The sequence below is a fragment of the Corvus cornix genome, chromosome 5 (assembly GCF_000738735.6).
Source record: "Corvus cornix cornix isolate S_Up_H32 chromosome 5, ASM73873v5, whole genome shotgun sequence".
Lineage (NCBI taxonomy): Eukaryota > Metazoa > Chordata > Aves > Passeriformes > Corvidae > Corvus > Corvus cornix.
This window is the reverse complement of record NC_046335.1, coordinates 6,721,918-6,749,270: the sequence shown is the minus strand read 5'-3', so window position 1 is coordinate 6,749,270 and position 27,353 is coordinate 6,721,918. Positions and strand designations below refer to the sequence as shown.

At 44.2% G+C, this 27,353-nt stretch overlaps 1 protein-coding gene across 4 annotated transcripts in view; it reads right to left on the bottom strand.

Moving 5' to 3' along the window:
* The window catches only part of SYNE2 (spectrin repeat containing nuclear envelope protein 2), a 175,739-nt gene that overhangs the window by 6,724 nt on the left and 141,662 nt on the right, over positions 1-27,353 (bottom strand). For 2 of the 4 annotated variants that reach the window (XM_039553080.1, XM_019280252.3), the window contains exons 100-111: positions 25,410-25,568; positions 24,337-24,503; positions 11,883-12,045; positions 8,261-8,448; positions 7,960-8,110; positions 7,312-7,494; positions 5,894-6,031; positions 4,822-5,016; positions 3,692-3,974; positions 3,268-3,336; positions 2,330-2,466; positions 1,329-1,455 (exon numbers count right to left, since the gene is read on the bottom strand). In XM_039553080.1, coding sequence (XP_039409014.1) covers positions 1,329-1,455; positions 2,330-2,466; positions 3,268-3,336; positions 3,692-3,974; positions 4,822-5,016; positions 5,894-6,031; positions 7,312-7,494; positions 7,960-8,110; positions 8,261-8,448; positions 11,883-12,045; positions 24,337-24,503; positions 25,410-25,568 — 1,960 coding nt within the window. Of the gene's footprint in view, positions 1-1,328; positions 1,456-2,329; positions 2,467-3,267; positions 3,337-3,691; positions 3,975-4,821; positions 5,017-5,893; positions 6,032-7,311; positions 7,495-7,959; positions 8,111-8,260; positions 8,449-11,882; positions 12,046-24,336; positions 24,504-25,409; positions 25,569-27,353 lie in introns of those variants that run through there. The other 2 variants (XM_039553081.1, XM_039553082.1) reach the window with 2 other exon arrangements.

Genomic DNA, 27,353 nt, shown 5'->3' with positions numbered 1-27,353 from the left:
ATCTAAGGAGACAGAATTCAATGAGCCCAGCTGTGATTTGGTGAAAACCAAAATCCATCATGGGACAAATATGATCCAGCAGTTAGGACTTGGGTTTGTGTTTTGTGTCTGTGTGTAGCTGCTGGAGGGAGCCCAGAGGAAGCCACAAAGATGATGAGAGGGCTGAAGCACCTCCCCTGTAAAGACAGGCTGAGAGTTGGGGCTGTTCAGCCTGTAGAAGAGAAGGCTCTAGGGAGACCTTAGAGCTACCTTTAGTGCCTGTAGGGGCTCCAAGAGAGCTGGAGAGGGACTTTTGACAAGGGCGTGGAGTGACAGGACAAGGGGGAATGGCTTTACACTGATGGAGGGCAGGTTTATACTGGATCTTAGGAAGAAATTCCTTACTGTGAGGGTGCTGAGGCCCTGGCACAGGTTGCCCACAGAAGCTGTGGGTGCCCCATCCCTGGAAGTGTTCAAGGCCAGGCAGGATGGGGCTTTGAGCAACCTGGTCTGGTGGAAGGTGTCCCTGCACAAGGGATTTTAAAGTCTCTTCCAACCCAAACCATTCTAATGACTCTATGTTTCATCAATTCAGTGCTAAAGGGCATGGAGATGCCACCTGTGTGATCACTAACACTTTCTGAAAGCACATCTAAACCATTCTCAGGCTTTTCCTATTCATCCCAAGTATGGGACACAACCCTGGACCATTTGTGAGACCAGAGACACAAACTAAGTAAGCTGGTGCATGTAGCTGCACCCTTCTTTTTAGCACATTATTTGCTTTTGTGATTGCAGTACAATGTGTTGTTACAATCTCAAGCACCTGAAACCAGGAATGAGGTCCTAAAAGGTCAAGAGAACTAGCTTGCTGGTCTGTTTGCAAGAAAGGACCACTGTAAAGACACTGGAGAACAGAATACATTACCAGCTTTGACAAAACATTTCTGTAAATGGGAGCTGTAGCATCTTGTTCTATGGAGTGCCAATAACTCCACACAGCAATCTTATTTTAGACAGAGACTTCAGTTTGAATTCTGATTAAAAGTCTCTGAAGTGTTCAGCATCACACAAAAGTGAAATTGCTCCCATTTATTGCAACAAGCCAAGAGATAGAAGTATATTATGAGAGAGAAAAATCTCAATTCTGGCAGAAAATGTGAAAGCTTAGAACAGCACACACGGGTTGGACAGAGGCAGGTGAGAAGGCAGCTCAGTGAAACTTGGCAAAATACTTTTTTTTTTTTCTTTTGTTCCCAAATGTGCTGTCTTTGTGCCATCTCTGCTTTGTCCCTCCAGAGTCACAGGACAAACACCACAGCCCCAAAGCCACTCCTAATGCTCTGTACCTGACTGCTTCTCTGCTGCTGCTATATTCACAAGTTCTTGGTCATCCTGGGGCTCCTCATCGCTCATGTTGGCAGATGGAATTTTCTCCTTGCTGCTGCTGCTGCTTGCAGAGCTGAGCTGCTTCACCTGGAATGACATTTTGGTGGGTGAGCCCTGCAGGTTAACAGGATGTCAAAGGTCCAACCTAATTTTTGTTACTTTGGGGTGGCTGGGCTGCTGCTGAGCTCTTGCATGTCAGATTTAGCACTGGGCTTCTGCAGCTTTGCTAACAGTTTACACTGGCTCTCTGTGCCTTTCCAGTAAACAAACACACACCATGGTGATGCCAGTTACTACATGAGTGGACATGGCAAATCAATTGCTTTTGCACTACATGTACCAGACAATGTATATTTGCTGATGCTCTTTGTTGGATTGTGGGTCTTGGCAATATTGACTCTAAGGCTCCGAGACTGGATTAATGATGACAAAAGCAGCCAGATACCAGTACCACCCTGTCTGGAAGAGTGCTGACAACGGGTCCAGATCCACTGAGCCTGGCAGCTGCTGGTGAAGCCATGGCTGGCAAACAGCCACCAAGGCTGAGGTAGCAATGGACAATAAGCCATTTTGGCACATTTTTCAATACCTAGAAGCTGATTAAATGGTGTGTTACATGTTAGAAAAGGACCCCTCAAATTTGCTTAGGAAAGGGAGATATATCAGTATAGATATATCAGAGATGTATCAAGAGATTCACACTCTCTCCTTTGTGGGGGTTAAATTCTCCTAGACTTGTCCTGTGACAACAGAGTAAGGAAGCTCCTCCAGACACTGACTGACAAGGAGTCCAACCTGAGCCACCAGAAATAATGTTTAAGTTTGCATGAAGTGAAAATTCCCCCCCAACTATTCTTTTCCTTGATGCTGGAGAAGGGAAGTGGATGGAGTTACACAGAACAACAAACAAACAAACAAACTATGTAGTACAGGTTGAGTGCCCACAGAGCCTCCAACTCACATAGTCTGGTTTATAGGGAGTACTTGTCTCTGGTCCAGACAACACATTTCCAACCACCTCTGCCTGGTTGTATCTGTGTTTCCTGCAGACTGGGCTACCCGGAGAATGCCAAGGATGAGCTTCTGAAACAGACTTTCCTGAAACAAATAAAACCAAAATCACACACCATGAGCAGAAGATCCCACCTCCATGAAGAAGCTGTTGCTTTGTATTAAGTTAGAAAGCGCTTTGAATAAAATGGCATCAAGTTATGGCATAAAAATGACAGTTTCGCAGCTTTCCTTGCAAAGCATGCACATTTGCAAAACATCAACAGTGTTTCAAAGGTAATGAGATGAGAGCCATGCAGTTATGGGACATTCTGTTTTCTTCTGGAAAATGCTTGAATACAGGTATGAGTATTCAAAAAAACCAAAAGACAAGGCTGCACCGTGGTTTTGTAAAGTTTGCATCCCAACAGTAACTATCACACATCTGCAACATGTCAGTGGGAACAAGTTAGACATGTCCTGGTTTGGAGAATGTTTGTTCTGGATTTAACAGACAGGACACACGTAGTTCTGTCATGCACAAACCACAGAAAAATACTTGCAGAGTTGGAGCTACGGCCCTCAGTAATTACACGACCAAAATTAGAAACAACCAAAAATTGTTACTACCCAGAGCAAACCACCAAGAAAGAACCAAAAGACTTTGGATCAGTACAATGAAATGCACATTAACCACCTTGGCATTTACCAGGCAAAATCTAAATGGTGTGTTCTTGACTGCTTTTAATGTCCATGTGGATACTGCAGCGTAAGAACACCATGACAGGATGAGACATGGTGTCCACACAAGGCAGGAAGTCAGACATTACGTATGAGAGAGGTTGAGGAATATAGCGTGCAGCACAGGGAGATTGCCATGTTCAGACACATGCATTAGCAGGTGCCTACCAGAAGATGCTTTCAAAGTTTTTGTGGTCATTTTAAGATATGCCTCAGGGTTTTCAGTGATTTCTACATCTGAAAAAAGAATAATGTCATTTTCCTCACTATTCAATATTTTCCAACTATTAAGAACAACTGAAACAATGAGGGACAGCAAAGACAAAGAGCAAAGTAAGTGGCTGATACCATTTTCAAACATTCTTAAACAGTAAGGCTTCTAAAAACCTTATGTTTCTAAAATAAAAGCTTGGTTTAGACAGTACCATTTCCTTCATCAAGACATCTAAGAGATGAGTCTGCTCACATCTATTAATGGTACTTGAAAACCAACCAACAATGTGGGAGCAAGACTTCAATCCCCCTCCCTTCCCACACAGGGACATCCTCCAGCTGTCCATGTCAAGCCAAACTGCCAGACATTGGTTCTCACCTGACAGAGCACTGTAGTATGTTGCTTCTTCATCATCTTCATGAGAGGAAGAACCTCCCACATCACCTGTGTGATCCCACTCCAGTGGGATGGAGTCAACGCTGACAGGGGTCTCACAGCCTGATCTCTCATGGCCTTGAGTAGGGGGCACAAGGTGGCAAAGGGACTGTGTGGATGAGGGCCCCTCAGTGATGGCCTTCTTATGCCAGGGATCATTCTGGATTTCTCTGGAGTCTTCTTGGTCTGTCTCATTTTCAGAGTTATCTTTTTCATCGTCCAATCCCTACATATAAGTAACAATTACTGCATATTAATAAGATATACAAGAGATCTTAAATGAGCTAATGATTGAGCCACACAGTACTACTGGAGACAGATTTGTGGTGAGATGCAGCAACCAAAGACACGTGCCTAAAATTAAAGGGAGATGTAATTTCTGCCTTCTTCCTCTTTTGCCAAAACCAACCCTCACATCAGCAGATACCTCCCTTCTTTCAAGGCACTCAACTACCACCACAGTATCTGTCCAGTCTGCAGGAGGAGTACTCAGTTCCCAATGGACTAAACAGGTCACAGCAAGGAAATCATGCTCAGGCAGGAGTGAACAGCCACTTGTAGTTGCTCATGTTACTTCCTTTACCTGGCTTTCTAACAGATGTTCTTTCTTTTTGAGGCCAAGCAAACTGAGAATCATCTGAAAGTTCCCAGGGAAAAGCAAAGTGCATGCTGTTCCCCATTCAGGGTTTTCACAACAAAAGTGGACAGATGGAGTGGACAAACAAATACATAAAGAGATATTCTAACCATATTATTGATATTAAAGAAAACGAAGTGATATTAGAAACACCTAAAAAGATTTTGAAGCCTTCAAGCCACAACTACATAATTCTGAACCTTATGAACTACCTCCATGTTACTCTCCAGATTCTGCAGATGGAGAGGCATGAAAGGATTGGCAACAAAGATTTAGCAAGGCTGGCACATCTCCTGCAGAGCTCCCAACTCCTTAGAGCTCAAACCACTCAGTCAAGCTGCTAGGAATAAGCAATTGCAATTCAAAACCAAAAATAACCATTGCAATTCAAACACCAAAATCTTATCAAAGCTTTGGAACAACTGTTGCTTCTTACAGGATCCCTTGAAGTCAGTCTTTGATGGAACCGGGCAACTCGCCCAAACACCTCCTGACAGTATCGATGAAGTTCTTCCAATTCATCTTCAATCAGGATGGCATCCAAAGGCTCGCTCTTCTGAATCAACTGCTCCCCAAAAACGATTAGCTGATCAATCTTATTGGTGTTTAATGTTATTTCCTGTTGGAAACCCTATTTGGAACATAAAAGAAAAATAATTACTTCTTCATTGGCCCTTTCCAGCCTAAGGTTTGTCCCTGTTTCCTAGCTCACTGTAGTAAAAGACAAGCAGCAATTGACATTGTTGTCTAATTTAATTTGGCAAATATCTTTTTACTCAAGAGGTCCAAAGGTTTGTTTTATCAGCAGAATTACAGTTCCAAATGAAGAGGCATTTTCCACCCATGTGTACATCAATATGGCTGCAGTGTCCTGAGCCTGCAGGGGATCGTGATACGAGAGCTCAGCTAATCAGAGCTCATTTTTCTGTTGGGTACACTATCTTTTTCTCAGCAGCCAAGAAATTTGTTTGGTTGCTTGGGCCTCCAGCCTACACAACAGTAAATCTACATCCCAAAGGAATAACAATGCAGGGAGAAAGGAGAAATGAGCATATGATGTAGCAAAGAACTAGTACATTCCTCAGAATCACTGCACATTCCTGATGTCTAATTTCTGTTGAAATTCCCAGCTACAAACTATGAGCTCCTAGGAGAGGTTGTACTATAATGCCAGAAAATAATGCCTGAATTTAGGAATATAGCTCTTACTGTTAACCAGCATCTGCTGATTTCCAGGCCAGATACCACTGTCACTGACATGCATTGGCAGGAGAAAATGGCAGGACAGAACTGAGCTTGAACACTTAATCTGAATTAAATACTGCACAGCATAATTTTGATTCAGGCAGTATGTCTTAACAATTTACTGCTGTCTTCTAACAAATATAGTCCTACAGAGATCTGGTGGCTATTGTGAAGTTACAGAAAAGCAGACGATTCTGTCAGGCAAGGGCAGCCCAACAGGATCACTGGGCTACAGTAAACAACTGCTTCATGGGGATACGTACATTTAACTGGCGCATTTTGTCGTCAAAGTTACTTTTTGAGAAGTGTTCCACGTTTGTCAGCTGTAGGTCCATTTCTGTGAGCCAGACAAGGATGCTTTCCCTTGTCCCCTCAAACTCATCTCTCCGATTGGTGAAGTGCTGGATGGAAAAAAGGAGCCAGTGTTACATGACTTCAGCTACTAGAAGAGACAGGTCACAGGAGCTCTCTGAAATCAGTGTTTTATTTAAAAACTCCTGTTCACCTTAAAGGCCATTAGGACACAAACAGCAGCATGCCATGTATAAAACCTGTCTTTTTCCTTTGATGATGCTAGAACTGTGCCCTATACTAGTACATTATTTGTACAAAAGACGGAGCAGAATTTTAGCAATTCAAGATGCTTCTATAAAATTATATTCTTGATTCCACACATTCCTTCTCCCACATCATTATACCAGTGACAGTTACTTGGACTGAGGCTTAACATCTAATTTGTTCTAAACTTAAAACAGAGATAAACAAAGGAAGCAAACCCCATCTCTAATTAAAGTAAAACTGTGTGATTAAAATCAGTTTTTACTGATTTTACAATGGAGAGGCTGGATCATGGATGATCACGCCAGTGTAATTAATGCACTGTTTGACATGGCACGCCCCACAGAAGCTGCTAACAGACATGCAGCTTGCCTGTTCTCATGGGTGGATTTACTGCTCAGGAAGGGGATCATGTAACATCCCAAACATAACAATTTGTAGCTGCACAGATCAAACCCCATCACTGCTCTCACTGCCTCATCCACTGACTTCTGGGAGCTAACAGTTTTCCCTGTCAGTTGCTTGCAGCACTGCTGTATTTAAAAATCTGGCAGTCACAAGTTTCCCCCAGGGCACAGCACAGAGTATCTGCCCAGAGATCAGTTTAACTGACGGGCAAGATACTTCAAAGATGTGTCACAAATACAGTCTTCAACAACATTCCCCATCAGGCAGGGAGCACAGCAGGAGCTGTGCCTTTCCATCACATCTCCATGTTTAATGCCTTGTTGGTGAATCACAACCTGGCACACAGTAGAGCTGATTTGGAAACTCCAAACCATACCTGCACTTGGGGCCCTTTTGTCTCTCTGCCTCTTACCTATGGAAAGGTGCAAGTGCATGAACACATCCACCCATTACAAGAAGGTAAGAGGAAAGTGTGATAGGAGCAATGAGTACTGCAACCGACCTCCCAAAATCTGCTTTAAGCTTTTCTTCAGCTACCAAGAACCAATCTACCAAGGTCAGGTTTACACCATGTACTCGGTGACTCTTCCGGAGCTGCTCTGCTGTGCCGGTAGCTCAGGACACACAGAGTAGCTCTGATGTAGGCTTTGCTCTTGGGTAATTCCTGCAGAAACCTGCGAGTGCTCCTCACTCTCTCACCCCACTGTGCCATTACCTTGAGTCTCCTGAGAATGGAAGCGACTCGTTTCTGGAGGTTATCCCAGCGCTGGTTGCCCTCGTGCACCATCTGTTTGAGCTTGCTGGCAGAGTCAGTGCGGTTCTCGCGGGCCAGGCGCCGGTACTGCTTATTGATCAGCTCCAGCTGCGTGAGGCGCTCATGGATCTGCCGCTGGAACGCCTGCAGGGCAAAGTGAGGAGCTCATTCCCTGGTAAGAGTCAGGATGTGGATACTACCCATCAAGAGAGATGATGCAAGAGAGATGATGCACTCTCCCTTAAAAACAGACCTTCCAAACAGCAAAACTAAATTCAGATTTTAAAACCCATATTTTAAACCATCTGCTCAGACTCAGCTCACTGGGAAAAGGAAGAAAAAAATAAATATCAAACTACAAAAGTCTCTTGCCTATAAAAAGCAAGGCTTTAACTTTTAAGTGTCTGTTCTGAGCATTTTATTCCCCACATAAAAAAAAAAATTCTGGAGACAAACAGACATTTAGCAGCTGCACATTCACAAAATTATTTACGTTCCCCATACTACCAATGCCAAAGTAGTGTTTTCTAGTGACCCAGGCATTTTGCACAGACAATAAGTATTCAGCAGCCCGATGCTGACCATAAAAAAGGAAGTTAAAAAATTCACCTCAAATTTCTTCAGCTCCTCTTTTGCATGTGTGTACAAAACCTCTGAAGAATTAGGCCTAGCTGCTATACTTTCAGATGCTTTTAGCCAATCTTCAAAGCGAGAATAGTCATCCAAAAACCTCTGCCACAGACGCCAGGTTTCCTCGATTCTGAGAGAGCAAGAACAGAAAGGTTTTATCACAAGCTAACTATCAACTCTGGATTCTTTCTTCCTCCTCAAAATTCAGCTTGTAGCAACAGCTACAGCGTTTCCTCCAAATGCTGCCACAGACTTCTGTAGGGTAAGAAGAGAGACGTACTTCATTCGCCTTTCCATAGACATGGCACAGATGTTTCTCCACCGTCTGTCCAAGCTCCTGGTGGTTTGCTGGATGGAGTCACACTCTGTGTCATTAGCACACGCATCTGAGTCGTGGAGCAGGACTTCACAGATGCTAAACACGGACTCCACGCCCGCCGTGTGCTGCTCTATGTCTCTCTGCAGATCCTGCCATTGGCAAAAGAACAGCGTCAGTGGAAGGAAACATGCACGGCTACATTTCAGCCATGCCCCTTCAAAATGCTGCAGAGGATGGGGAAAGAGCAATTCCTGTGTCAGGAAAAGCTTATTTAGCTTTAGAAAAGACTTGCAGCATGAGCTGTGCAGATGACACAGGTCAGGAGAGAAATGCCATGCAAAAAAAGGGCTGTCCACCTTTGGTGTCTCAGTCTAAACTCAATCTTCTCATTAACAGTCTGGACAATTTTAATGTGCAATCAAAATCCAAACCTTACTTACACTATAAATAAATTCTTACTAATTTTGACAGCACGAGATGACTGTCTCATATCAGGTTACTACACTGAAAGGCTTGTCAGAGAACTCCTAGTGCAGTATGTGCATTTTTGTGACTGATCACAGGCTGCAGCATGAAACACAAACACAAGTACCTGGTGTTACACTACTTTTCTTACTCTCTCTCCTAGGGCTCCTGTTCTCACAGACTGTTTCAAAGGGTCTGGCAAAGGACCTTTTGTCTAATCTACACTACAGGTTTCTTCTCCAGAGCCTGCGTCTCCATGATAGTCTTGCCTCTCATCCTGTACCCATCACTACTCCTAAAGTCACTGTAATTGAAAGACAGAAACAAGGCCTTATCTAAATATTTCTTATTGAAAGGTAGATCCGTACTATGCTACCAACTTTCAATATTAATAAAATTACAACAGCCACTACAGTTCCATTTTTTCAGCCCATTTCTGGCTTTTCTAATGAAGAATACAGAGACTTTTGCTTGAATAACACTAGAGCAACAAACACAAATGAGCATTTTCCTGACAAAAGTGAACTGGAGCTCCCATTAAATGGTATTTACTGATTTCAGTCAACAGATGAAGCAGAATTGGTTTTGCTCTAGACTTAAAAAAAAACCCCAAACAAAGCAAAACAAAACAAAACAAAACCTGGAAACAGACATAGCTTGTAGCAAATACAAAAGGAGTTGAAGAAAGATTTTTCCCGGAAGACAACAAGCTGCAAGGAGTCAAGGAGTTGAGTATCACTCAGTGGCAGTCCTCAGTGGTTATGTGGGTACCTGAATCAAGGCCTGAGCCATAAATGGTCAAAATATGGCTTGTGGGATTTGTAGTAATGAACAGCTTTAAGGAATGTAGGAGCAAAAATCTTTAGATGGATGAGAGACTGCCAGAAGGAGACCCAACAGAAATTTTTACAGGTTACTAAGGATTCACAGCTATTTACTGAACAAGATGCATCAGTCTCTTTTCAACACAGTCTCTACAGCTGGGAGGAGGCTCTACCTCACCATCAGTACCTGAAGCTTTATGAAGTCTCTTCTGAATTCACTACATTCCACTGGATTTACCGGTGTATTTGTGAAAATGAGAATTTTGACCACAGATTAAAATTAATTCTAACTTGCACTTTTGGTAATGTTACTGACACGATCTCATTACTTCAGGCCATGCCTGGGTTCATGGAATAGCCCAGGCAGAATCCATGCTGTTTTCCAAATGACCTAACTGCATTAAGTGAGACAAACACAACAAACTAAGAGAGAGGGTGAGGAACATACACTGAGCCCCACAAGGTACCATTCCTTCAACTCTGCATTGCATTGCCCAGAGAGCTTAAAGAGACTACACACTGCTAGATTTTTGCATTAGTGAAACACCTTTGCAATCTTAAAATTAGTATCATTCACGTTGTAATAACATGCCATAAAATACCTCTGTGGATACACAAGGCTTTTAAATTTCATTATTCAAGACTGCACAGGTAAAGCTTTTCCAGTCATGGATGTCAAATAAAAGAAGCCTGTAGGGCATATTTCTCACCATTGCTCTGCTTTTGCTGAAATAATTGTTCAGATAAAACCAGGAAAGATCCTTTTACTTGTCGCATTCAGATAAATGTTTCACTAATGCGGAGCAAAAGCAGCTTTTTTTTTTACTGTGGTCTTTTTAATCAGCACAGTCTTCTCATACTCAGCCTGATAAAAAGCTACAGTAGAAGTCTAGAGGTGCCTAGAGGTCTGTATGTAAAACAGCATAAAAAAAATAGTAGCTCTGAGCAGCAAATGATGGCTCTTAGAGCTAGCTGAACCTTGAACGCCCATAATAAAAATAAATTAGTTTGGACACAATTCCTTTGTGCTCCATGCTCTGCTCAGCCTGGCAATTTATTATGGCCTTTGAGAATGCAAAAGGTTTGGATGAGAAGAAAATACTTCCTTGTTGTTTATATGGCCATTCACAATTCAGATTAAACCATCAGAGGCACTGGGCCAAGCTTCTGGTGATGGACCAGCTCCTGCAATGGAGTCAGTGGGAGTCACCTCCACTCCTGTCACAGAGGAGCTGGCCCATCCCGTGACATCTAGGACATGAGTGCAAGGACAGCCACACCAACCAACGTAGAACAGTCCCCAGGTTTGGGTCACTCAGGGATCCTTAGACATGAAAGCAGAAGCCAGAGAGAAAAGATGGAATGGATGGGAAGGACACCAGTAAGTGTTCCTAAAGGCAGACGCCATAAAGCTTCCAAGCTTCCAAACTTGACAGACTCATTCTTGATCTTTAGTTTTTGGGCAAATACTGTTGTTTAACACAAAGGCCAGATGACAGCCAAGCACTCAGAACTGGGGCAGACTTACAGCACAGCCCTGAGCAAAGGATGACTCCACCGTCAAGTCTGCACTTTGGAGAAGTCCCTTTTCCTCGCTGGCTAGAGAAATTTACTACAGGACTATCCAACTCCTCTCCTAAGATGCCCCTGGTAAACAAATGCCTTGGATAAATGCCCACCAACACCCAGCAGTGTGAGGTTGGTTCACACTTGTCTCAGCAGCATTCATGTGCCAGCTCCCCCAGCCCTGAGGGATCTTCAGAGCCTGCCTCTGGATCAAACCTCAGCCAAAGGTGTGTCTGCACAAGTCCACCCTCCAAAGCTCAAGCATCTGCTCTGCCAAACTTGCTCTGCTGTCTGCAAGGAAGGGACGAGAACTGGAGCCAGTGGGGGCAATGCATCAAATCGCAGCACTTGGATTGGTCATGGCGACTTTGTGGAGAGCAGCATTCACGCCTTGTCAGTCTAAGTCATCCTCATGTACTCTGCCCACTGTCTGTGCCCTGCCTAGTCCTCAGGAAGTCTGCTGTACTGAACTGAGCAAATTTGCTTTTGTTTGTATTTTGCATGTTTTCCTTGGGTGAATGGGGAGAGGGAGAAGTAGGGGTAATTCAACACAATACTGAAATTACTGCAAGCAAATACAAATTTTCCATGTAGCGCATCTTGGCAGGAACGTGCCATGCAAAGCAAACAGTCAGAAGGGCTCACTCAAGAAAAGAAACAGGTGATTTTATACCAGGACCAATCAGCAGCATTTTAGCTCATTTACTCTGGCTGCTGCTATTTCCCACCTGCTGTTCTGCCAGTCTCTTCTGGATTTCTTGGTCATCACAGATGTCATAAACAACAGGCTTGGAAAGCTCAGACTCAATCCGGGCCAACCAGGTGCGAAGGTTACTCATGTTTTTGTCCAATAGTTGTATAAAAGCAAATGTTTCCTTCAGCTTCTTCACCCTAAGCAAACCAGGAAGAACATTCTGTTACAAAGATGGTCAATCAGTGGAAAGGCTGTTAGCAGGAGAAGGTGATGACAGGCATAGCTTTATGAAGCCATGTCACGTCAAGCTGCTGCCTGTAAATCAGAGCCATGTTTTAGTCAAAACCTACCCAAATTGGCTCAGCAGGCCCTGCTCTACAGCTGCAAGCAGGTCTTGGGTGAAGGCTTTAATGAAACTGTATAAGCAAGGTGAATTTTCATCTGCGAGGGAACACTGAACATTCATCCAAGTGGGACTTTGTACCAGAATTTGCTGCAGTTAAACTAAAATGGGTATCTGTGGTCTGATTTTCCTGCTGTGAATTATACTCAGTGTCTTCTTCAGCAAGCAACAGGCCCACACTAATCAACAAGGTACCACTTTGCCAAGAGAGGCAGAATCTGCACAAACCACCGCTCCACCTGGGAAAACCATAGAATCACAGAATGGTTTGGGTGGGAAGGGCCGGAAAGATCACCTTTTTCCAACCTGCCACGGGAAGGGACACCTTCCACTATTCCAGGTTGCTCAAAGCTCCATCCAACCTGGCCTTGAACAATTCCAGGGATGGGGCATCCACAGCTTCTCTGGGCAACCTGTGCCTGGGCATCACCATCCTCTGGATGATGACAGGAGAGGAGAAGGCCTGAACAACAGCTACTATAGAACTTGTAGCACCACAACATTAAAAGCTCTTCTAAACACCACACGAATGAGTACAGATACTCCAGACTTTCCTGATGAGTGAAAAATTAAAAAACAATCCTGAGGGGGGAGAATAGTACATGGCCAGGGAGACTTGTGCTGCGGGCAACCAAATGAACCACTGAGACCATTTACTTTTCTTACAGCTGTTTGTAGCACAGCTCTCAAACTGCAGGCAAACTTTTTTTTTTATTTCCAGCCTTAACAGCATATTCCCATGCCAAAACCCCGTATCAGCCCCTCAAGTTACCCAAGTAGCATGCTTTTGTATTTTGGCAAATTTGTCTCCATGTGTTGGAGGAGTATCTGGCAAACTACCTCACTGCTCTCAAATCTTTCTTAAAATTCTCATTTATCGCAATTCCCAACAAAAAATTACTAGAAAGGCAACACCAGGGTGACACTTATCACTTCAGACTTATTATAGAGATTGTCATCTAGATCTTGGTAGTTAATGGAGAAAAAAACCAAAGATCATGATTTGTATCAGACCTGTCTTGAACATCCAGATCACAAGATGAGATGAACCGTACCAAAAAGCATGCTATTCTCCCCATGAACTGCAATGGTCTACCCTGCAGTACTATAAATATCAACACTGCAGACTCTAAGGTCAGGTGAAATCATCCTACCCATGTCCTAGCAGAGCCCACTTCTTAGCCAGCATTGCTTCCCTGTGCTGGTCTCCTGATCTCTAGTTATGCTCTTATGCCTTAGGATGATTTTTTGAACTTTGCATGTGATTTCTAAAATGCAAATTAACAAATTAAACCTATAGCTACTGCCTGCTCTAGCAACTAACAAATAAGCCTCATTATTTAAGTCAAGTGCAGTACAGAAAGTTAAAGTATGTATTGTGGAAAGGCTGAAACATTTCCTGTTCATTGGCCACAGTGGCTGGGAACTGTCACCATACAAACAAAACCAGCAGGGGGTCTGCAAGGGCATCTTGTACAAGGGGTTCTCTGCATGTCCCCAAATGCAGGGGATTGTTGAGGAGTCTGACATGAACCCTGATGTACTTGGCAACACCAGCATTGTGCAAGCTGGGACTGGGGCAGGGTGAGGGATGTAATGTCATGCAGTGCAGGCAGGGACAGATTGTTCCAAGGCAGAAGTGCCCAGGCAGGGTGCCTGGACAGTGTCCTGGCCCACTGTCCTGCCTGCTACCAAACCATCCTGCCAAGTTTTAGAGAAGAGTGGTCCAAACTGCCAGTAATGAGTGGGTTTTGCAGCTGCCTGATGGTACAGTGACAGAAGACATGCAGGATACCTAATCCATAATGAATATGCCACCCTGTAAGCAACAACTGATCTTATTAACAACCTTAAGGTAACCAAAGAGGATACACATGTCAGCTAGACACTTGATTCAAGGTAAAGCACTTATGGAGGAGATATGGGAATAATCCTGCTGGATTTGTTCAGTCCTGTTGTTTAGTGCCAAGGTACAGAGTAAGGCCAGAAAATTTAGGGTCTCATATGGATTAGGAGCATGGAAAGCTTCCCCTACCCCTTGTCCCAAAAGCACCAAAAGCACTTTCAGTTGTTCTGTGAGGGTTCGAAGAACACAGTCCTACACTAAAGCTCCTGGCAGGTATTTAACAACTCTGCACTCTCCCAAAGTAAAATTGGTATTGTCTGATTCATGTAACCCTGCAAACCAGCCTGAAGGATTTGGCCCAAGTCGATGTTCCTGCCTTGTACCCACAGAGCTGCTGACAGAGGTGCAAAGCACCTGCCTCTGCCCCTTTACACTGACTCTGCTTTCCACTGCTGGAGCTGATTGAGAGGAAACCAGTGCATGACAAAAGCATTTAGCTGCTCTTACTTTTCTTAACGAGCTTTTTTTTCAGAACTTTGCTCCCAAGTTCAACCCTGTATGCAGACAGCATCTGGCTCCCAAGCAAACAGCTGCTGTATAAATCTTCCTGCTCCTGGTTTTGCTTCTATTAAATGGTACTCAATGAACATGCCATTGCAACATTTTCTGGTGCTGTCATGGGCTGGCAGTTATTTATCCAGAAGAACTAACTCCTGCTCTGCCCTATTCCCACCAGTCAATTTGGATCTGACTGGTTATGATGCTCAGCAGACTAACAAGGCATGTAGTCCTCCAAAGGCAGGTGACTCAGGAACCCTTTTCCCTGGAGAGATGGACAATACAGGCTCTGTGCTGAGTACAGAATGGAAGAGTCACAGCTGAACATCTACACTGTTGCATTATTAACTCTGCATGACTTCAGGCCACTCAGGAGGAAAGCAAGGCTTGATCTCCACCCTGTCCCTGACTGTACTCCACGGCAATTTACTTCCTGCATATTCTGTGATGCTTCCCACAACTGCTCTGGAGACATGCACATGTTGGGACCATCTGATGGCACACCTGACCTGCTGAAAGCACAGCTTACTGTGCTGCTCAGGATCATCTCTGGCTGCCTGTGCTCCTGTCTCTGCCTGTATCCACCTGCTTCCCACACCTAAGCTGCATTACAGAAAAATTCACAGGTTGCAAAGCATCTTTCTTCAGTCTGCATAGTGGACAGATGAACACAGACAAGGAAGTCCAAAGCAAAACCAAACGATATTGCATTGTAAATAAGTGTCTTCATGACTGAAAGCACATTCAATAAATTTAAGAAGCAACAGTTTTAGAATCCAAGCATGCCTTTTTGCACCACCACTCCAATATTGTTTCGGATTAGAAATCACTCTGAATTTCAAAAGATGAATATCACCATAAGTATAAGGATCTTTATCTTCTAGTGTTAATAGAAGCAACAGTCTCAAAGACAGCATCATTGTGGTACTGAGAGCTTGTATTTACTTTCTAGCAATTGTCACCAGACACACCATTGTAATTAAGTAATTTAATCTGTTATATATTCTGGATAGAATTTGGCATTTGCCAGTCATTTAAACACCCTTAATGCACTAAGTCATTAATCTCAAACTTGAGCTAAGCAGCCAAAGAAGACTAAAAACCTAACAAAACTTCATACTAGTGCAGTGCATAAATGGGAGGGCAGCCTTGTCCAGATATTGCACTGGCTGATGTGCTGCTGTCAGCAGACACAGAGCCCAAGGAAAAGGGCAGAGTTCTACACTGAAGCAAGAGGTAAAATGATGAAAAACATGAGTATCCTCAGCTTGCACAGAAGTCACAGGCAACTGCCATTTCCCTGGCTACAGCTCAAAAAAAAGAGTGAAACAGACTAATTACATTCATAAAAGTCTTAGTTTGCAACCACCATTCTCAGATGCATATCTGCACACTGAAAATATTCTTACAAATCACCTGCTCTTTGCATGAAGGAAACTTCTTGAAGTCTTTCGAGATGCATCCTGACCATTTCTGGGTAAAGACAGCCCTTCTGAGAGCGGGGTGGGGGTGCACAGTGCAATCCTCCAAGCCTGGGGGCAAAAGCTTCCCACCAGGTCCAGGTGATCAATCACCCAACACACAGTCAATTAACAGCACTAAAAGTTCAAGTACAGCAAAGAAAACCAGCTTCTTCCAGAGGATGGAACATGCCACCACTGTTGATTTGAGTTCTTCCTCTATGAAATGCGATTCTCACGTTAATTGAGATTGGTCAAACAGGAAACACTTACTGTTTACAGAAAAAAGGCCTACTTATCCATTGTTCACTTCCCACTGAGAACTCACCTGCCACAATTCAACATGCCTCCAGAAGGGGAAAAAAAAAGAAGATAATAATATTTTAAAATCCAATTAAAATATCACCACTAATCTCAAAAAAACCTGACAAATTCAGACTTGTCTTGTCCTTTGGAATGGACCAAGCTAAAAAACCACCCTGATTAGCACTCAGACACATGCATAAGTTGCCTGGGATAAGCCAAACAAAGCCAGTTTTTAAATATTTTAATCTTTACACCACAATAGAAGTGGCAGAAAAAGAACAAAACTAGGGGATTACAACTAAAAGCTGTCTGCAACCGTGAACAGAAGGACTAACTGACCTGACTCGAGATTGGATTTGGGTCTTAATACCCTCAATGTAGTTGCCAGCATTGGGTTACAAGAGAAAATCATTAAGCTGTCTCAGGCTGTATCACTGCATGGCCCCAGAAATACACAGTGTATTTGTAGTAACTACTCAGGAATTACCTAGCAGTAGGAGGAGCTTCTAGGTTGATTGAAATGTATTCACACAAACAAAAAGAATTACAAAATGCATGCCAATTGCATTGCTTTAGCTGTCAAAATGCTGCAGGAAAAGGTACGGGGGAAGCTCAAATAAGGTAAATAGTAGCATTCAAATTTTAGTGTCTGAAAGAATGAAAAACATCCTGACATATATTCAAAACTCTCCTTCACAAGTGCAAATGTCATAAGAAAAAACGACTACCATACATGTCTTTTGGAGGAGGAGGAGGGGCTGAAATGGCCCTGCCAGCTGACAGGATTGTTTACCAGCGGCAAAACAATGAGATGCACAGCCCAGGAAACCTTTGTTCAGTGAGTCGCAGGGGGAGCTTAACCGTGTGAGGGACAAAAGACGCGGTTTGGAGAGGTGATGCCAAAGGCAGGTCTTAGGCCTTTCGTATGAAAGGCAAGGCCATTTCTCGGTCCGTGCTGGTGCCGTGCCAGCCGCCCCGTGCCCGTGGGTGTGTGTGCGCAGGGAGAAGCGGCGGGCGCGCCGGAGGAGGCTTTGGAGGAGGCTTTGGGGGAGGCTTTTCTCTCGTCACCCCCGCCGGCGAGCCCAAAGGTTGTTACCACGGCTCTCCACCGCCTCGGGTGCCGGCCCCCGAACACAGCTGATTGCAAGCGAGAGGCCCCTGAGCACTATTCCTGCTGCTAACGTGCCGCACTTCCCACTCATCCGCTTGTCCAAGGCGAGCTGCGGCGAGGCAGTGGCGCAGCGCATCCATCGCTCCCCCCCCGCGGCCGCCGGGTCCCGCTGCTCCTCCAGAACCCACCGGCACCGCGCCCGCGGCCGCGCACCCACACGGCACTTACGGTTCGCACGAGAAAACCATTCCTCAGCTTGCAAATCCCAAGCTGCAAAGGGGGGACCGTCTGTGCGACCAGGCAGGCATGGAAGAGGAAACCCCTCCTCCACAGATGCCCTATTTATTCGCCGCTTTAGCATCCCGCGTGTTGGGGGGGGGAAGCTCGCCCGTCCTCCTCCTCCCCGACCCTGAGCTGGGGGGACACCGGAGCTCTCTCTCCCCCCTATTTTAACCCCTGCGTTTTGCGTTGGGATTTTTACCTGGCGAACGGCCGCATCCCTCCTCAGAACAAAACCACGAGAGCTTTATTCTGACACAAGAGAATGACTAGCACGTGAGGAAGCGCACGCCGGGCGGCTGCCCGCGGCTGGCGACAAAAAGGTTGCGGGCTGGAGCCTCCGGCACCGAGAAAGGTGGATGCGGTGCTCATTTCTTGGGAGAAAGAGGGATTGGAGCCTCAGACCCGGATGATTTGCAGCAGAGTCAGTCTGAAGCGAACCCAAAAAAACGAGCACACGTACATCCACGCACAGGCACCACGTACAAAGATGTATCCTTACTTCCCCTGCGTTCTGCTTTCTCGCCTTTACCACTACATCCCTGGTAATTAAGTACGAATTAAATCCCCCACACACTAACCTGTCCTCTCTTTACCCTTCCAGAGCAGGCAGAAGGCCTCCAGTGCAAATAGCCTGTTATGCCTGAGGACAAAATAACTTCTAATCTTCATTTATGATATCATTCGTTTGTGGAAAAACACACTGTCATGATTTCTGTGTGTTATGACTGCCAGAGATCACGGGGTGGGAAAAAAAAGGCGGAAGTCGGAGAACCTTGGGTTACAAGTCATTCCCCACCCAGCCAATATCAGGAAAAAAATAAAGAAGTTGTGATAATCCCACCAAAAATGCAAAGAATGATTTTGAAATCAAACGTTTCTCAGTATTCAGGTAATTTTCCACAGACCTGTACAAACTTGCTGATGGCTCACATGGCAGAACACACAGTGCCTGGGAGGACACAGCACACTGTGAGAGGGCTTTGGACAATTGCACAAGTAAATCATGCCCAGTCACCTCCACAGTTTATTGTCCAGGGTGGTTCAAAACCACATTTGAAATGGTAAATCTGAGCAAACGGGGAGATAACCCCCAGCTTTGCAGGCAGACACTGGGAATGAAGACGGTGTGCGGAAGACAAGGACGGCCCTTGCACTGCCAGCTCCTCCTGCTCCCTGCACACATTGCATAACCAAAATAAGCCCAACCATCATGCCTGAGACAATAATGAATTCTGTCACAGCTTTTACACTGGAGAGAAGCGTAATCCTCAAAGGACAGAGAGAACACGGAAAGAAAGCAGGCACTTTCTAAGTGAGATTTCAACCATCCACATACTTTGCATACCAAAAAAACCCCCAAGAATGAAATTCTACAGGGGTACTGCCACAAACCAGCACAATTCTGCTGGACGTTGCTGTCTTATTTACCCGGGGAGGCCTTTCTCCAGCGTATTTTGCTTCCCTTGCCATGCAGTATTGATCTGCAGCAATTTAAAAAGACCTTTGAACCCAGAGTGCACCCACACTGATTGTGGGTTGCCACAGGGTAGGACAGCACACCAACACGTGGTGCCTGATTGTCTGCCCTGCCAAAGGGTGATCAGTGTGGCGGAAAATAAACAGAGACCAGCTGAGAGGTGCTGTGAACTCACTCCCCAAACCCACCACCTGGGCCCTGCTGCTGTCAGAGTGACTTGTGGGGCAACCCAACCACAGTGAAGGGTGAAAGGGAGGAGAGGAAATTGGCAGCTCACTGGAACTCCCCATAAAGCCTCCGTGGACCCCCGGCACACCACAAAGTGGTGTCACTGGAGAGCTTCAACTCCTTCACATTTTTTTTGCAACCTGAGAAGTTTCTGTCTGTTTGGGAATTTCAGCCCCCCAGGGTATGCAGGAAAGAGCTGAAAACACGTTGAATCTCCAAAGTTCTATGACGGAAGGAAAGGGCTGACTTTGAGTGTGGCAGTTTAGGATTCCGGGACTATGCAATGATGCTGACAGCTTGCAAACACAGGGAAAAGACCCAGTTGCCAAGGCCAGTTGCATTTAAAAGAATGAGAAGGCACATTTGACCTTGCTAGTTTCCCTATTTTCATGCTTGCTTTAAAGGTCGCAGTCATTTGAACCCATTCCTGCTACATACACAAAAACTTTGCCTTTCTCCACAAGGCTGAAAACATGCACCAGACCCACCAAGTAAGAAAACACATCAGTATGCCTGTAGCCAGAGCAGCTGAGAAATGGCATCCCCCTTCCACAGCTTGGTGGCAAGTGGCAAGAGCTGCAGGATGCCCAGCGGTGCAGAAATGCAACATCAGTTACTGCAGAGACTGGTCTGCAGACCCAAAACTGCTGGAGGCAGCTCCTGATGCCCCTGGTGGCTTTAATGAAGGCTCAAGCATCATCCAAATGCTTTGCACAGCCCCAGGCAGTGCAGACATCCTCCAGTGACACAGGGGTGCTCCTCCAGCCTGACAGCAGGCACTCTGCAAACAGCAATGCAGAAGGAAAAGGTTTCCTCAGTGGGCTGGGAAGCAAAGCCTGGAGTTAGAATCAGTGGTGGATGGCCCAGGAAAGGGCACCGAGGAACATGGCTGTGCACAGCACAGTTCCTTGCTAGTTCTTGTCTGTTAATGCATGACCCAGGAGTGCTGCTCCAGAGTGGTACTGAGGATGTAAACCCCACTCCGTGGGTTTTTGGTTGTCTACCACCCTCATGCAGTCTGTGCACTCCTCTTCCTACTGCTTCAGTAACGAAAGCAAGAGATTTTCTGTGTCCATCCTTACAGCCAGCACAACACTCCCTTCCTGCCGGTCAGTGTGTTTGTATCCCCCATCCCTCAACAAAGACTTCAGCACAAACCTCCCATGGTAAGAGTATCTTCTGAGCTGAACAGAATTCATTTGTTCTTCTTTCCAGGCATGCTAATGCCTTGATGGTTACTTTATCCCATGAAAATTAACATTTGGGACTTTTCCAAGTCTGCAGTCAGATGGTGGCTTGATGCAACATGCAAGGCAAAGCTTTTGTCACCATACAGGCTGAGCACAGGCAGATAATGGAAGAGTTAAGTCCTGCAAGTGCAGCCATATGGCAAATCTGAGCTTGTCACCACAAACTAAGAGAATCACTTCAGGACTAAATGGGGAGCTCACCTAATTTGCCCATCTGTCCCAGGACGTTTATTGGTTTAAAAAAGCTGAAATAAGCTATCAGGAGGAATGCTCTGCATTGATACATTGGCTTCCAGGCTGGTTTGGTTTCATGTTGGTATCACACAGCCATACACTGCACTACAGAGAAGATAAAATGTTAATCAGGTTGCAGGGACAGCCATGGGGAAATTAGCAACCACAGAACTGAAGCTGGCAATATATCTCAATTAGATTCCTTTGTGGATACAGGTTATGTTTTAGTCTTGAACCACAGGATCAAAAAGCGCCCATCTACAAGAAAGATTCAGTGCCCAAAAGTGAAGAACTGGCTTTGAACACACAGCTACTCAATATGCATCTTCTCCTACTCCATGCCTGGCTCTGTAGCTCACTTCCTTCCCAAACCTTGGCCTGCCATGAAGACACAGTGAAATTTGGTCCTTGCTCCTGTGATGGTGGGTGGGCCACTGGGAGCCAGGTTCAAGTACAAATAAAGGCAGCAGCTCATTGTGTGTTTAACAGAAATGGCTGAAGTTGTAATATTTGACCAAAAAAAAGAGCTTCACAGGTTTGGCACGCAAAACCTCAGAAAATCTTCACTTCAATTTTACTTGCCACAGCTACTCATCTGAAAAGACAGGAGCAAAACTACCTCCTCATTTCATGGAGGTGCTGTGAAAATAAGTTCCTACAAGTAACCTTTTTTCAGGAGAAAGACAAGATTTTCTCTGCACCACAGTCAAAATTTGTCACTTCTCTCCAGGAGCACTGCCCTATCCTCAAACCCTCCAGAGCCCTTTGGCACTCCTTCCCCAGAGGCACCTCCTCCATTCCTCTAATTTTCCCCAAGCCATGAAGCAGTGCCCAATAAAAAGGGCTTTGCACAGGTCTGCTGACATGGCATCACCTGTGCAGTGCTCCAGTCTCTTCTGCAGGGCTGCAGTGGATGCACAGCCGTTCCCTCCAGCCTCCACAGACTGTGAGAGGATGTCTGGACTATGATGGCTTAATCCAGCAGGGACAACAAAATTCTGCCTGCATCCTTTTCGTGTGTTCTTTCAACACAGCTTCAATACAATTTTTTAAACAGTTTCTGCAAAAGCAAACTGAAAAGGAAGGAGACAGTCTATCAGCATGGGCCATCACAACCCACACTCGCAGGTCACCTCGCCTCCAGACCAAGGCTCTTTGCTCCTCTCTGCTCTACCTCAAAGATGCCCACTTTGTGTCACACTGGTGATGGGCTGAACTGCTGCCTCCCCACCATCACCTGAGCTTAACAGAGGCTACTCAAAAGCACAGGAGGAACCTCATCTTGAGTGCCCCAAAGTTCACCTGTGAGTGAGGTGGACATTTCAGTTAACTGATGTCTAATTTAATTCCCTCAGACATCAAATCTCAGTGGCAAGCCAGCACCATAGCAGCAAACTCAAAGCAGAAAGTTGGAAGGTTATAACAGGGCAAAATAAACTCTCAGGAGTGTACTCAGAGTCTGTTGTGAGTGTCTGGTCTGGTGGTTACTTATGACTGAGCAGCTGAGAGCCAAGCCCAAGCAAGGTGGATTAGGTGAGGGAGGAGAGGTGCTGCAAAACACTGCCATATGCTGAACCTCTCTTAGTATTAACTCCAAGGGGACCAGCAGAGCCCACAGGGATGCCTGATGATCTTGGACCACAGAGGGAGCTGCTTAAAAATCGCATTTTGCCAGGCCCTTCCAGTTCATTAGCCTTGTCCTGAGCACCAAGTTGGTGGAAATCACAAGCAGAAACTGGCATATTACAGACAATTCAGAATTAAGAACACAGGAACAATCATAAAGCATCACACCCATTCCCCAGTAGCTGCAATATCCACTTAGATACCAAATACTGGGAGCCTTGTTGATGCTCTAGACAAACCCACATTAATGTACCTCAAAGCACCACTGTACACTTGCCTGAAGGTGAACATTTAAGGCATAGCAGGTAGACAAAGAAGTCCTTGTCACAGGGTATGAGAGTAAGTTTGCCAGGTATCTCTCTAAATGCCCCATCAGTTCTTTGGCATATTTTCCTAAAGATTACCAGAAATGTGCCATGCTTTTAAAACAGTGCATTTTAATCTGCATTTAAAAACTGCTGCAATTCAACACCAACACACAGAACAAAAAATTATTATAGAAGTGCTGTAAAAGTGACACAGTAGTATCAGGTGAGAACAGAAAAAGTGCTATTTCTAAAGTGAAGCTTGCTTTCTTACACCAGATTAAAAACAAAGACACCTTGAGACATCCATTGCAAGTCTATCTGCAGTGTCAGACCTTAAGAAGGCAGCTTCTGCTTAATCATTCACGGCTCGTGTGTCACCATTAATTCAGATCTCATTCCTGATTAAGGCCCAGCACACTTAGCACTACACTGTCACAGCACAACCACCTTCATTATCTGTCCCAAATTTAACTGAGCAACAGAGCTGCTGAGAGTCCAGAGAGGGGGATCACAGGCAGAACAAAACCTTGGGAGGGAAGTTGAGACCAATACTAATTTGGTGTTAGCTTTATTATTTCTGGATTACTAATAAACTCGGCAGGAGGTGAGACCAGCCCAGCATCCTTCTCCCAAGCTGTGGCAGAAACTCAGAGATAATAATGAAATGGGATCATCTCAGTAAGGCTAATATTGAAATGATCATGATGTTCTTAACTCTGCCAAGTATAATGAAGATGCTTAATCCATTAAGAAGAGGTTGTTGCCTAGGCTATGCAGGTTTTTGTTTTAATTTCAGCTGATAGTATTTTCTACTTCACCATCATACAGAAGATCCTGAATTTAAAAGAAACTCATGCGGTCTTTCAGTTGTTTTTAGGAGGGAGACCGAGTAAAGAAATAGCACTGGTATTAAATGAAATTTCAAACACTTTTGAATGTAAAAAAGGAACATTATCATTATATAAATCTGTCTATAGAGACAGAATAGACTCTATTCCTAAATTCTGTGCATTCACACATAGGGTGAAAGAGAGGCTTGTGTTAAAATAGGAGGCTCTCCTAAAAAGCCTAAATGAACTGATACCATACTGCCTTAAAGTTAAGTTGTAATTCAACACATGCAACAGAGAGATTACTTTGACTCTTCCTTTTACAATGCTCCCCTCATAAAAATGATATTTTATATGAATTCTTACACCCTGCCCTCTACCATTGGATAAATTAAGACATTTGATGTCATAATACAGCAATAAGTTACAACAAAAACCATTCCCTTCAGCCTGACTCTCAATAAAAAATTCCAACTTAACTGAAAAGTCGTATCACTCTGTTTCTGATGGTCAAGGACACAAGCCTCTGACTTTTACCTCACACAAAACATTGAAAATAATTTTCTTACCTTGCTCCAATGACATCAAAGAGGTGCTGCCAGCGATCATTGATTTTGTTGAGTTTATCATCTATTTCTGCAACTCGGCTCTTGTTGCTAGTCTTGATTAGCTGATCACCCATTTGTTTCAAGTGAAGCTTATTTTCACTGAACAGGTTTATTTCTTCCATGCAGTCCTGATAAACATACACAAACGCTGCTTTAATTACAGGGCAAAACAAAACAATAATACCAAAACAAAACAGTTTCTTTTCCCACACGTGTGATGTGAAGTCAGATTTGGCTGAGGTTTCTATATTAGCATATAGAACTCTCACTTAAAACAAAAAGAAAACATCAATGAAGAAGCCCTCTCACAATCTATGAAAAAATAAGCAGCTTAAAGACTTACAAGTGCCAGGAGTAAGTATTCCCAAAAATAGCAATTTAATGTTCTAATTTTATCTCGTTTTCCTGATTTAATGTAATTTTTCAATGAAGCTACCTCAAAAGAACCCAAATTCAGGTCTAGGACGGCTTTATTTTCCTGGTATTCTTATCCAGAGGAGATCTGGGATTAGATACTGAGACATTTTAGCCATGGGGAGGACAATAATGGTCTTCTTTAAAATGAAACTAATACAGAAGTATTAGGAAGCACCAACTACCACAGGGGAAGGGGCAGAATTAGGTTTTATTTTTGGTTGTGGTAACTTCTTGTTCACCTGGCATAAGACCCACCCCATCCTTCAATCTTTTTGCCCTCTGCCTACCAGCTGTGTAGATGATGGAGGTGGTGAGAACAGTGAGCTGCTCCCAGGACACCACTCTGAGCAGTGCTGGGTGTTCACATGTGCCCCAAAACACCAGCTCACACAAATCACACTCCATGACTAAATGCAGTCAGGTGGCATTTCTGTTCTGCTTTAAGTCTTTCCAAGTCTGAACACCAAGGAAAGCTAATGATAGAAAAGCTCATCTCACAAAAGCCTATATGTGAAGTCTGTATTCCTTCTTTCCAAGAAGCAAGGAATACATGAGGAATGGTGCCTCTATAATGAGTTACCTGACTGCAATCAAAGAAAAACAGTATTACCACTTACCTTCTGCAATTTGTCTATCATGTCTTCAATGCTAACATCTGCAGTCTGCAACACTTTGCTTTCCATCTGTACCAGCCAGGAGCACAGCTCCTTATTCTTCTCATTGAACACGATCCAGGCATTGAGCCTGTCCTCGATCTCCTGCTTCCGCAGGGACACCTATGGAAAAGCACACATATTCAATTCTAGCAACAGTTTTCTCAGGCTGGAAACCAGCAATTATGAGCCTTCTAATTTCTAGTCTGCATTTGATCTTATTCCATTTTGCAGGAGCAGTTATCAAGTATTCTACTTTCCTTTTCAAAGCCAGAAAGCAGATTGTTATTACATCTTATTTTGGATAGCAGGGTAAAAAGTTGACTAGCAAATATCAGATTCTCTTCCCTCAGAAGAATGAAACTGAGTGACAGCTTTATAAATAATGTGCTTATATAACTATTTAAATACTACTCAGTGAAATTCTGAAAATGTCAAACACAGAAGGAATATAAAATACATAATTAGTACATACTGTTTAGCATGGCCCCATATATAATACGAGAGAAGTAACACCTAGGTAAGTTCTTTTTCTGCCACTCTAAGAGGAACTTTGCACCTAGTGACTGCAATTATTTTAGTTCTATAAAAGCCTCCCTCTTTTTCTTTCCATTTGCCCACCAGTAATGGGAGAAATTCCAAAAAATCAGCATCAAGAATCTATCCTTTTCATTGAAAACTATGGATTTTTTTCCCCCCATCAAAAATACATTTTCCAGGATGGATAAACACATTGTCTAGATAGGGAAATTAAGGTCTGACACTGCCTGAAAAAGCAGAGTTATTATCATTGCTCCAATACCCCAGAAAGAATCAGGGTCACTCTTCTAACTAGCTAATAGCACCTATCTCTAGCCTAGGGCTCTTAAATATGTATTGATTTATTTACCTTGACGGATTCCTGCACTAAGATATATGGGACAAAGGAAGTGAAAAATGGTTCAAGCTCTAACGAAGCAAGAAAAGCAAGTAACCCCTCACTCTCACCAATAAACTTTGTCTAAAGACTGTGTATAACATTTTGCTTGTCTTGGCTGTAAATGGCCATTCTAAATATCACCCCATGGCAGGCAACATTCCTTCTTCACATCTCACGTGCACTTTATACACCACAGCATATGACTCCTGGAAATTCCATTACTGATCCTTCTAGACTAATCTCTAACATTATTTTGTAACCCCCAGTGAAGTTTAAGTGTGTAGTGTGGAAGTAAGACCAGCTCCTTGTAACACCAGGATCAAAACAGAAGGCATCAAGCCATCTCCCACTATATTGCTTTTGTTCTTTAAATTCTGACTTGTTTTCAAGGATGGCATGGAGAGGTGAGAGTGATTTCTGAATCCTTTATGACAATCTAAGCCAAGAGATGAGGATGAAAGCACTGTCTTGGGACACAGGGAAATGGTCTCCAAAATTTCCCATAGGAAGAAGTCTGGAGATGACAGGGACCTCAGAAAGTTTCTAAGAGTGTCTCTGCTCTGGGATACTCCCTTGTACCCTCAGCCTCAGAGGTCTGGAGGGTGAACCTTCATCCTTCCTTACCCCTTGCAGCATCTCCCATGTGTGGAGATGGGTTTGTTTGGTCAGTGGAAGAACAGACTATGCTTGTCAGCAAAACAATCACTAAATCCTGACAGGATTCGGACTCCATTTTTTTCTGCTAAGCACAGGGCAAGGCAGGATTTTAAGTGCAAGAAGCACCTTTTGGCTGGCTAAGCAATACAGGCTGGCGGTAAAAAGCAGGAATGATCCAAAAAATCCCAGACAAGCTTCTAGGAACATGAACCCTTTGAGCCATTGCTTTGAGCACTTTCTCTTCTGCCCAGCTGCCCTGGTACCATCCCCATTTTGCACCCACAGTGTGAGCATCATGTGCATTCCCAAAGAAGGCTACAATAACATCAAGG